The 11,918-nt window shown below is 42.6% G+C and overlaps 2 protein-coding genes across 3 annotated transcripts; both read right to left on the bottom strand.

Annotated features, from left to right (window-relative positions):
• Positions 1-4,020: 4,020 nt before the first annotated feature.
• On the bottom strand, positions 4,021-5,316 carry LOC146552719 (glutathione peroxidase 2-like). The gene is made up of 2 exons (XM_085256895.1): positions 4,870-5,316; positions 4,021-4,561 (listed from the first exon to the last, which is right to left on the bottom strand). Exons 1-2 carry the CDS (start codon positions 5,236-5,238, stop codon positions 4,208-4,210), a joined length of 723 nt encoding a protein of 240 aa, XP_085113021.1. The 5' UTR covers positions 5,239-5,316; the 3' UTR covers positions 4,021-4,207.
• A 143-nt stretch (positions 5,317-5,459) lies between these two features.
• On the bottom strand, positions 5,460-11,789 carry LOC146552720 (ras-related protein Rab-15-like). Of its 2 annotated transcripts, XM_085256896.1 has the most exons (7): positions 11,252-11,765; positions 8,470-8,530; positions 8,323-8,383; positions 8,167-8,244; positions 7,908-7,997; positions 6,619-6,684; positions 5,466-6,536 (listed from the first exon to the last, which is right to left on the bottom strand). In XM_085256896.1, the coding sequence occupies exons 1-7, from the start codon at positions 11,373-11,375 to the stop codon at positions 6,381-6,383; spliced, it is 636 nt and encodes a 211-aa protein (XP_085113022.1). In that variant the 5' UTR covers positions 11,376-11,765; the 3' UTR covers positions 5,466-6,380. The 2 variants fall into 2 exon arrangements, with proteins under 2 accessions (XP_085113023.1, XP_085113022.1); XM_085256897.1 differs by lacking the exon at positions 6,619-6,684 and having other exon boundaries at positions 5,460-6,536; positions 11,252-11,789.
• Positions 11,790-11,918: the final 129 nt, after the last annotated feature.

Genomic DNA, 11,918 nt, shown 5'->3' on the forward strand with positions numbered 1-11,918 from the left:
TTTATTTTGCTGTCCAGTGAGAGGTGTGTGCGCAGGCGTCACAGTCTCAGAAATGACTTTGTGACGGTAAGAGTCACCACACCACAATGAATAGAGTTCAGTCAGTATCGACTTTAAGAGCGCTGATGCACTTTGAACCTGAGCATTAATGAAAAATAATAATAATACTAACCTCATCTTTCTTTGTATAATATAAACAGTTAATTTAAGCATGTTATGAAGACCACTTAGCATATCTGCAGCGCATACATTCCAGAGTAACAAATTATAAATCAGCACAATGCTTCTCTTGTTGTTCCCTTTTATCTTTGCTCAAACTATTCCCTCCGAGCCAATGCACAGGAGACAATGATAACATAAGCTCAATTTAGCAACAGGAAGCATCCTTGTGCTTTCTATAAAAGACCCTACTACGAATGAAGAACACCAACAATTGTTGTGCGAGAGATGCAACACAAAGTGAAAATAGCAACACTGTCCTCCAGTAATAAAACAAGGGGAGGACTACGTATGCTGATAAGGAACGTGAGAAGCAGAGACTCTGCTAAACAAGCAGAGTTATCTATTCTGAAAGTAGTCTCATCCAAATCTTTGGGCAGATCTTATCAACTGAACTAGCCTCTCATCCCCAAATGAACCGTTACAGGCCCACACAGTGAAAGAAATAAAACAGAGCAAGTATTTTTTCCCATCCAACAAGATCATTTTCATCATCTATAATAAAAATAACAATAGAAAAAAAGCAAGAAGCAATCCAATGTATTTGCAGAAGGCAAAAAAGGGACAAAACTGAGAGTAACTAAGCAGTAAAAGTGGAAGTGAAGCTGTATGATCAGTCATGCCAGCCACAGTGGGTCAGCTAAGCTTATCAAGAATGCTAAAAATCCCAGATCCTTGCCCAAAACCAAACTACAAAGTTTCCCCTTTTTCACCTGACTCAAGTTGTCCAACTGCAATAAACAGTGCTTCTGTAACACACACTCACACACCATGATTCAGTTATGAGCAGCCACCCCTCTATTGTATTTCATTCCCTACCTGCTTACTTGTAACCATTTCACTGTAGTTGATATTTTGTAAAACATGGCCCCCTCTGGACACAACGCTGCCCTGTGAAAGTAAACTCTGAAAGGTTAAGGTCTGTTTGTTTCTGTCAAAACAAAACTCCCAGCCCTTCATTACCAGATCTTTCCTATTCACACGCGCTTCTGCCACCACTGCACTGGTGTGCATGCCCTCTGTATTCCAAAACAGCCTATGTGAGCACAGTTGGACACAGAGGCTGGAGTGCACTCCACACATCCACATCAGGCAGAAATAAACTGATAATCTCATCAAGAATGGCACTGGATACTCAGCGTGGAGGGAGGGGGGCATGACTTGCAGAGAGCCCTGGTGGCCTAATCTATACAAGCAGATGCTGAGCCAGGGCAGGCTGTAAACAAATCTCTCAAGACAGATGTGGCAATCACCTGGTGCCTGACAAGCCTTCTCGTGTGGCAACAACGCGGGATACGCCACCTCGGAATTTTTTTTCCGGGTGGTGACAGACGTATATCCTCCAGTATGTGGCTTGAACGATGCCACCTGTGAATCGCAGAGAACAATGCCCTTGACATACACGGCGACGCAGCGGATATGTTTTGACAGCCACCCTGATAGCCTCACCACGCCAGCCCCATTAGTTCTGATAACAATAATAACACTGCGCACTGGCTTTCCCCCTGCACCTTCACACGGCACGAGGATGTGCTTTGTCCTCCTCACACAGATGTTGGGTGCAGGCACCCCCGCGCATGACTTCGTAACGCCACTCACCTTTTCTCATAGTGGTTGTCACACAACACGAAGCAGTCTTGCTTTTCTTTCCTCTCCCCCTTTTGTTTCAACTCGTAACAAGGTGCTCCAAGTCCGAGACACAAACTACGCAGCAGCTCTGTTGGCTGCCCTCGCGGGGGGGGGGACACACAAAAAAAACGTGCTGGCTCCGGTTCAGACCGAGGACGGCCCGACGTCTTCCTCTGAACGGCAACTTGGAAGTTTGATAGAAAGTTACGGCTTTGCCTCGCTGCGGTATGCAGCTGCTGGAGGGATGAGATCATTCAGGCAGCCTCCCCTCTCCCTCTCTCTCCCTCTCCCTCTCTTTTCTGCCCCGGAGTCTCGCGAGAAGGCTTAGCGGGGGGAAAAGCAAACGTTGCCGTGGCAACAGTGCTCACCTGTAGTGAGTGGATGGTCAGAGGGGAAACGAAGAAGTCTCACTCTGCTTCAAGTGACCCCAGGTTAAAAAGTACGCAGTTTATTCAATAGCAGATGAAACTTGTCATGTTTTAGCCCAAAGCTCTTTAAGCTCGCTCCAGTCACACCGCTCGTGCATGTTTACTGCTGCGGAGTTTAATGTGAAACAGACAGTTAAGGCCATTAGGTTTGACCTTTGAACCATTATCTAAATCGACTTCAGTTTCAATTGTTTCAAATCATCAGTCAAATCTGATTGGTTAAACAAAAAGCCCTTTTGAGTTTATGACGTATCCACGTTGCAAACGGTGTATTGCGACCTACAGCCCACTGTTGCAGGGTCAGTGTGCAATTTTAAAAGCATTTCATTGAATTGGAAAGCTATAGGAGTCCATATTTTTCTTAGTGTGTTCAGAGCTTTTACTAAAGCTGTCTTTAAACGAACTTTTAGAGTCGGAAGCGAATTGATGGATGGATGGAGGGAGAGTGAGTCACCTGTTGAAAATAACTGATCTTTGGTGATATTTTTCTGCAAGCTGTGAGTAGATGGGAGCAGTGTAGAGGGTTTAAGGAGAGGCCCCTTGCGCTGCTCCTCTTGCTTCTCCCCAACGGGCGTGAAGCTTTTCCTTGCAGTCACACTGAGGGAAATCAAATGCCCTGGCGCATCACGACAGCATGGATATGTAAATATAATATGCAACGAGACTAAGTATTACTACAATAACCACAGCCACTATAAGTGGAAGTAAAACCCGTGAAAAGTATCACTTTAGTGCAGAAACGGCCCTAACCAATCTGGCGCCCTAGGCAAGATTTTAGGTGGCGCCCCCCTACATCAGCAGTGTAGTGTAATGTTGTAACAAATAATATTTCTATTAAATAAGCTTTACTTTGCATTTTAATTAACGTGGGATTATTTTTTGTATTTAGAAATAATAGTACCAACTTTTTTTTTTTTCAACATTTGTGGCACTGGCGTGGCGCCCCCAGATGGACGGCGCCCTTAGCATTTGCCTATACGGCCTATGCCACGGGCCGGCCCTGCTTTAGTGTTTCTAAATGTACCCACCTGCCATGAGGTCGCCGTGTGGCCTGTTGTGCTGACGTAGATGTCAGCATATGTGCACAAAGCCCTGCGCGAACCTGCAAAGCAGGCCTTGCAAACAGTGCAGACTTTGCATAAAAAGCTAAAGCTGCATGGCAGGTCATAACACAGGTAACGAGGTCACTGTTTACCCTACATGGATGACTTTGGGTTTGTCTTAAGGTGTCACTGTAGTGATAAAGCATTCATGTAGCTGCATGGTTTCAGCATGTTTTTACTTTAAAAATGTAGGTCTGGAAAATTAGTGTGGGAGGCTCTGAGATAATTTTAAAAAGGGATTCATCGGGCAAGAGGAAGCATAATTAGAAGATTGCGCTGTGAATTTTTTGAAAGGCTGTTTCAAATAATTCCACATCCTCCCCACTGTATTTAAAGCTTCATTATTATGCCTACTCCAGCTCTATTTTGGTCGTGCTTACATCAGTGGAGCGCATCTTTATGTTTATATATGGTCCAATTAAAAATCACACCTCAGTGGGAGACGAATTTGGTTTGAAGGTTTTATTCCAGTGCAAACATTATGTGTGTGTGATGAATGTTAATTCACGAGAGAAGTTTAGGATTAAATCAGCAGCACCATCTGCTGGACGAACAGGAAAAGAACAAGAAACAAAAGGATGTGATAAAAAAAAAAAAACAAAAAACATCAAAGTGATCATTTGCCTCATGCATAATGTACATATGTGTAAACTTTTAACTACACTGTTCATTCATCCACAACTGTTAAGCACTTATAAGGCTTCCGATGATATTCCCTTATTCTGTTTTAGAACATCACCCTCATTTAATAAGACTCAACGGTGTGGAGGACAGCATGACAGCTTTGAGAGTTATGGATGAGAAGTCATTAAGAGATGGAGGCTATTCTTAGGTCTTAGTTAATCTTAGCAGTCTTTGAATGTCAGGCTCTATGTCAATGGTGGGGAATTTTTTGCTGTATCGCTTAAAGGGTTCTCCCTCTGGCCCAATGAGGAATTTCTCAAAGTTCCAGGAGATATCCGTCCTGCTGATGGGGCTCCAAACCAGAAATTTGGGGTCCTGAATGAGAGAATTTGGGTCGTCATCGGGATAGGGGAGTTTGTCTTTCAGATAGGCAAAAACTGGGTGGGTATTTGTTCCATTGACGTCACACTTCTCGAAGATGGTAAAGATGGGCTTGAAGCCTCCACCTGGACGCACGTGCTGCAGTGAATTCAGGATTTCACCATTGGTGCAGTTCTCCTGCAGAGCACAAGCATTCATTGGTTTCACTATGATAGCGAAGATGATTAAAATCCTACTTCAGTATCAAACCATCAGTACCAGATACAGTTTGCACACTATTAAATGATGCAATTCCTGTAACTTGCTTTAGGAAAGAGGAAATACACTAATGCCAATAATACAAGTCAGACTTTAACTCAAACCAGACCCAGGTAGGATTGGGAAAAGGAAAATGTCTGTGACAACAACAATAACACAGAACTGGTACATTAAGTAATACATTTGAGAGGTTTTTAAGTGACTTCAAACTCTGCTGCTGAACTCACCTGATAGCCAAACTGATTGCAAGGAAAACCCAGGACCACCAGCCGATGGGGGTACTTGCTCTGCAGCTGGTTGAGCTCGCTGAAGTCCCGGGTGGTGGTTCCTCAGAGCGAGGCCACATTCTCTATGAGGACCACCCGTCCTCTGAAGACGTTGAAGTCCACAGAGTCTCCCTCCAGCGTGGTGGCCCTCAGGTCGTAGAAAGTCTTCGCGATGAACGTCATCTCGTCCTCTGGTTCTGCCACAGTGGAGGCAGAGGGGATCTCGAGCTGCCTGTATCCAAGCGCTTGGTCACCTGATTCATTTAGGGCAGAAAGTTGCCTTTGACAAGGATCAAATGGCCCTGCGGGAAAGTGATCTCCATCTGCCATCCTATACTCTGAAGAAGTCCGAAATAGATTAACGTAACTAATTGTCTTCTTATCAGGATTTTTAAAGTTTTATCAAGTAAACTGACTTTCTTGAAGTGAATGTAATTATATTCTCAAAGAGTGTTTTAGGGATAAAACTTGCACGTACTTCCTACTTTACGGCATCTCTGTAACATGTATCAGTTTTCTCTGTCATCAAAAATTTAACATGATCCCCCGTCTTTCACGGAGGGTGATTAAAAATGAATGAATCTGTCTGAACTCTTTCAGGACTTCACTCCTTGCATTCTAATGTAATGACTCAGCAAGGTCCCGACACATCTCATTAGCTTTAATATGAAAACTTTAATTTATTAACCCGTACAGTGGTTTTGTTATTTTTTTTGTAACAACCTGCACATATCATTTAAAAAAAAATTACATACAAGTGGCAACTTGGCAGAGCCTGAGTACATTACTTCAAAGAGCGGTAACACTCCTTTAGCACACAATGCCAATCACATTTGTAACGCAAATGCACACATTCGTGATGATAATGCATGAGCAAGCATTCAAGGTCTTCGAACATGGCACGACAGAGTCTCCGTCAAAGGAGGATAGTAAATTATGTAAATAACTCCACCCCTGCTGGGTTTGAATTTCGAGGTGTAAATAATTCAGCTCTGTCCTCCGGCTTCTTCGTCATTGCCTCCATCCTCTTCCTCCGCCCTCCTCAAATAAACGATTGTTGATTTGAATCCACAATTCATCTACAGCACCAACCAAATTATTCAATTTTAAAAAAATATATATGAACAAAATATGAAGAACAAGTGACGAAGCAGCTGCTCGGTGCAAACCTGTATTTTAAAGGAGGAAATTGTGGGTATGGATAGTTTTATTACACAAAACCGTGTTCTCCGGGAACCTCAGCAGCTTTAAGATTCAGCGATCATGGAACAAAATTGGCCCTCTGCTGGTAACTGCTTCTAAATGCATTTAACACAGTGTGATAAAAAAAAAAAAACTTGCAAAAAGTGAAACCCATTCATTAAACCCCTGGGCCAACAAGTCACAGCATCCACAAAGAGGGCAGAGGGGGACCGAATCAAGTCAGAGCGCCTTCAACTATAAGCTGTGGCACCATGATGGCCATCTTGTTTCTAACAGGCGCAGCTCCTCTGAGGAAGGTGAGGGACTGTGCTCTCTTTGTCTTCCTCCAGACCTGCCTTATCCAGATAGCTGTCCAGAGATCCCAACAGGTTGTCCACGTCCCTCTTGTGAGCCTGTAGCACGAGTTCTGTCAGACGTTCGAATGACTGGAGGAAGAAGGAAGAAAGAAAACAAAAGAATGCGGCGGGGAATTACCCAGAAAAAAATGTTGCCAAGAAAATCCACTACCTCACTGATGTTGATATTCTTGGAGGCACTGGTTTCAAAGAACTCCATCCCATAGGATCCTGCTAACTACAGACAATTGAAGCGCATATTTTTAGAAATAATAAAACTATTTTATACCTTTTTTCTCCAAAACTATATAAATATAATTTTAAAAAATCAATTAAATGCAAAGGCGATACTCTGGCACAATAATACTGATTAAACAGCACAGGGTGTCAACAGTGTGAAGATTTATACATATTATGCACTTGCATGGATGTAGGTGTATCCTTCAGGCTTTGCTGTGTGCTGTGTTAATATTATAACATGCAGTAAGAGGTTTATAAAAGGTTTATCTTATTTAGCGATATGATTTTTAAAAAGATTTCACTAAATGTTTTAAACGTGGGAGGAAGCGTTTGTCTGTCTCAGCCTAACCAGTTGAACAGTATTCTATTTTAAGAGACATGCTGGTATCAGCCATTAGTTTTTGGAAGCTGGGACTTTGATAGTAGTGCCTCTAAAAGCCTTTTCTCCCTGAAATAAGTTATGCCAGAACCATATTGCATATTTTCTCAATAAAAGTTCTTCTCAAATATGCAAAAGTGTTTTTTTAAAACCTCAAAAATAAAGTCAACATTATTCCCAACATGAGAGCAGCGACTGAGTCTAGTATAACTGAATATTTTGTAGTATTTAGTATCTAGATGGTCCTGGTCTGTGTGAAGAGCTCGGAGGAACGTTCATTCTGATGAATGACATTTGGCTGTAATTCATCGTCTAATTTAACAGGGTCAGAAAGAGTTCATATTGGTGTTTCTACAACATGAACAACTACTCATCACACACATGATCTGTACAACCGTCCGGATTTTATTTGGGAGTGTTTTCAAGTCTTCACTGTGTCTTTGTGGTAAAAAGGCCTGAGGCTGTCTGAGCAATAGAAACAACTAAGAGCCTGCCAGCACAGAGATAGTTGTGCGCACACTTCTCGAATCGAGCTGCCAAGTTGCCCGACAGACAGGTTGAATTTGTATGCAGTGTGTGGATTGTTTGTGTAGACTGTGTTTCGAGCTGATCTGGCAGCTTAAGTGACATTTATGAAACACACAAAGCTTTCCAGCGCAGGTATTACAGTAATCATCATCAAGTTTAAGGAAGTTTAATGGAAGAAACTGGAGGCCACCAGGAGACTGACTTACAATATGGGAGTCTGTATATTATGACGTTGAGTACTTAAAACACAATCTCCAAATTAAAATCAATAATATACTAATTAAAGCACAGCGGAAAATAAGGCTCAATCAAACCTTGGTTCCTTGGTTCTTTGACACTTCCCTCCTGAGTGAATCATCACATTTGTTTCCTACCAATATGGTCTCCATTTTTTGGGTAGTATACTAGAAGAAAACAACAAAAACTGAAGTCAAGCACAGGGATAGTGGACTTCATCATCCTGTCAGTCACTCTAAGCCACTGATTGTTTAGCAAGCAGCTAAAGTTCAGTCAGCCAGAACACAAATACTGGACAGCTGCGAAGGGCAGCGAACAGAGTGCTTATTGCCTTACTTCATCCACATCACTGACCCACTTGGCTATGTGCTTAAAGGACAGCTTGTCTGTGACGTCGTAGACAAAGATGACACCCTGCATAAAAAGTGGAAAGAGGACTAAGGAATCAAAGCTGCGTTACAGAAATCTAAGTTTACTCTTGGCTGCTCATACTTGCGCCCTCCTGTAGTACTGTTTGGTGATGGTCTGATAGCGCTCCTGACCAGCTGTGTCCCTGCATGGAGGACCAAACACATATCAGCAAAAGGGAATCACCCATGGCAGCAAGTGTGAATGCAATGAAAGAAAAATGTCACTTACCATATCTGTACTCGCACCTTGGTTCCATCTACCTCCAGTGTTTTCATCTTAAAATCAATTCCTGACCAAAACAAAGAAAATGCAAATACAGATGTAAGCTGGGATGCAACCTCCAAAAATACAATCACAAACTGCCAACAAATGTCCCTGAGGTTCATTGAGGATTCCTCGGAGATACTGTTATCTAAACAGGTGTAAACGACACTGAGGGATTTCTGTGCTAGGAGACAGAATAAAGGTTTGCAACGTAACTTTGCTGGTTTCTATTCAACTAGTTCTTTTAATCTACTTCTTATTTAGTTTTCATCATGCTAGCAAAGCCAAAATCCACTCAAAGACAAACATTTCTGATCCTACACTATGTACAGTCATGTTATAGACTCTCTGCAGTCCTGTGAGGAAGTGTACTCAGATGTACTTAACTGATCATCAACAAGTGTCATCACATCTATAAAGCCAGAAGTTATGAAAGGTTTGCTGATCTGTCGCATATCCCAGAAGTAGACATCACAGTAAGTTTAACCCAAGTTCAGTGGCAGAAAATGGCAAAAAAACAAAACAAAAAAAAAACAACAACCCTAGAGCTACATCTCAGACCCTAAATGGTAAATGACCTGTATTTATATAGCGCTTTACTAGTCCCTAAGACCCCAAAGTGCTTTACACATCCAGTCATCCACACATCCACACACAGGTGATGGCAGCTACATTGTAGCCACAGCCACCCTGGGGCGCACTGACAAAGGCGAGGCTGCCGGACACTGACGCCACCGGGCCCTCTGACCACCACCAGTAGGCAACGGGTGAAGTGTCTTGCCCAAGGACACAACGACCGAGACTGTCCAAGCCGGGGCTCGAACCGGCAACCTTCTGATTACAAGGTGAACTCCCAACTCTTGAGCCACGATCGCCTACATGCCTAAATTAGCATCCGTCCTAGGGCCAGTTTGGAATCACCAAACTTTTGGACTGTGGGGGGGAGGCAAAGAACCTGGAAGGAACCCCTGCAGGAACAGAGAGACCAACCAGCCAGTAGCTTTGAACACAGGACATTCTTGCTGTAAGAGGCAGCAAGAACCCAGATCGTACTAACCATCACACCTCCAATGTCTTTTGGACAAACCAGACCAAGGTGGAGATGTTTGGCCATGATGCACAGCACTACATTTGGCAAAAAACAAACACAGCATATCAGCACGAACCCCTCTTACCATCTGTCATGCACGGTGGTGGAGGGGTGATGATTTGGGCTTGTTTTACCTGGGCACCTTGCAGTCATTAAGTCGGCCATGAACTCCTCTGTATACCAAAGTATTCTGGAGTCGCATGAGGTTATTGGCCCGACAACTAAAGCATGACCGAAATGAGCAAATTCAATAGTTTCTGTTATAGTCCAATGTGCCAATAAGCCATGACACTACAACTATGACGACTATACTACTGTCGATATATCTTGCAAGAAAAGATTAATGAAAAGACTGAAGAGATCCTTTCATTTGGCTCCTGTGATGGATATTTATAATATTTTTTAACACTAGTGGCATGATTGAAGTTAGAATAGGAAAGAAGTAGAGCAGGAAAAAAAGGAAACGTGTGATTCTGATCAATTGGACAACTTGGAATCTGTTCTCTGTTTCCTTCCATATTTGGCTCTGTTACATTTAACATTAAACCCTGAACAGTTTTTGTTTTTTTCTTTCCGTTACGCTGCCACCACACTTTGTGGAATCAATAAACTCTGTGTAATCCAATCCCAACATTGTGCTCATAAAAAAGTTTTCTGTCAGGCATTTCATATGATCATTGACCATAAATACATTTTTGTTGGCGATGCAGCTTCCTAGCCCAGTTTGAGTGAAACGAAGAGGTGCTACTGAATCTGAAAATGCACCTACTTTACATAACAATCAAATCCCAATCTCACTGTTTTCAGTGTCTGTGAATGAGCTCCTCCTGTAGCCCGTTTCTGTCTCGCCCTAAGGATGGCTTTCCTCTTTTTGCAATTGTTCACTTTTATCATGTAAGAATCTGCGTTTATGTAATATATGCAAAGCTGTCCATTCATCCTGCATATCGGTATCCTTTTGTTCCAGCGCTTCTTTCACTGCCTGATGCAGATCTAAAGGCACGGCTGGTGATTTTCTTTTAGCAATGATTTCATCATCAGACACTATTCCAAATATCCAAATCCCATGTAAAGCCTTTCCACTCTGCATTTTCTGGTGTGACTTGACCCTGATTATGCTCCACAGTCTAACAGGTAAACAGGGCCTACCATTGTGACACAATCAGGAAAAGTGGCAGTACTGATATGAAGCACTAATGGCCTCATCAATCCGCAAGTTCCAATCAAGGGGGGAAAGATATAAGATAGCATATCAAATAATTTGAGAGCAGAAGAAATAGTCGTCTCCCTTCCCATTTCCAGTACGCTCGTGACAGAGACGTAATTTATCAGACCTCTTCTACGTGTCTAACCTTTAATTAAGCAAAAACATTCCATCTTATACTTTCATTGTGCTTTAGCGTGGGCAACAGAAAGCCTTCTAGGCAAACTTTCCCATGTGAGGCTGTTTGAACTTGAGGCCCTTTAATCCTATAAGTAGGCCCACTTTCTGAACAAATGGGAAAGCTAAAATAAAATGCTCTGAATGTTAAAACCCTGCATCTACATTCATCCAGGGAAAAGAATTTCCCGGTGTTTAACTGGTTCAACCTGTGGGGGAAAAAACTGATATGAGTTTTGGAGAAAGCTTCACTGAAAACCTGTTGGATGGCTTACCGATGGTGGAAATGTGTGTAGTGTCAAAGTCACTTTCCGTGAACCGGCGCAACATGCAAGTCTTCCCAACCCCCGAGTCTCCGAGCATGAGCAGCCGGAACAAGAAGTCGTACTGTTTAGCCATGACCCAAAACTAAGCGATGATGAAAAAACATGCCTGTCTGATGCGGCGCTTGAAACTGGCTGCTTGTCCTCTGCTTGGGTGATGCGTTCAAGGCCCCTCGGAAACTTTCACGCTGAACTCAAAGAGCGCCACTTGATGCACTTTACAAAGTCAGATGTCTTGGAACGTTTTTCTAACATTTTTGTGGTTCGTCGTGTGCTTTACTATCACCTTCAAATATTTCAGTAGTACTTCACCATCCTACATGTCGTTCTTGGTTACGCCTGCAATTTCCTACGGCACTGGAAAGCAGCACACAACCTGCGTCTTTGAACGTTGTTTCCTGTAGAGGGAGCGTCAGGACACATCACACTGGCCCAAGTCTAAATTCAATATTTAAACAATGATTGATGTCATTTTATGTCGCAAATAAAAGTTTATATGTTCCTCGATGCTCATATTTTCTACTTTATCTCTAAATATGAGTGAAAAGACAAACACATATATCTCCGTGTGTAGCCAATCCAGTCCTTGTGATCTAGGAACATTTAAAGGTTTATTTCT

Source organism: Mchenga conophoros, linkage group LG19 (assembly GCF_057382185.1).
Source record: "Mchenga conophoros isolate Kocher_MC1m ecotype Shallow Benthic linkage group LG19, M_conophoros_male_GT1.1, whole genome shotgun sequence".
In the NCBI taxonomy this organism is placed as follows: Eukaryota; Metazoa; Chordata; class Actinopteri; order Cichliformes; family Cichlidae; genus Mchenga; species Mchenga conophoros.

Bases quoted from the DNA above. Each gene is read 5' to 3' on its own strand.
- LOC146552720 (XM_085256896.1), bottom strand. From the start codon at position 11,375: ATGGCTAAACAGTACGACTTCTTGTTCCGGCTGCTCATGCTCGGAGAC. The intron at 8,384-8,469 runs GTAAGTGACATT...TCCTCCATGCAG, and splicing joins AAGGTGCGAGTACAGATATG to GGACACAGCTGGTCAGGAGC. The intron at 6,537-6,618 runs GTAGTGGATTTT...TTCTTCCTCCAG, and splicing joins AGAATATCAACATCAGTGAG to TCATTCGAACGTCTGACAGA.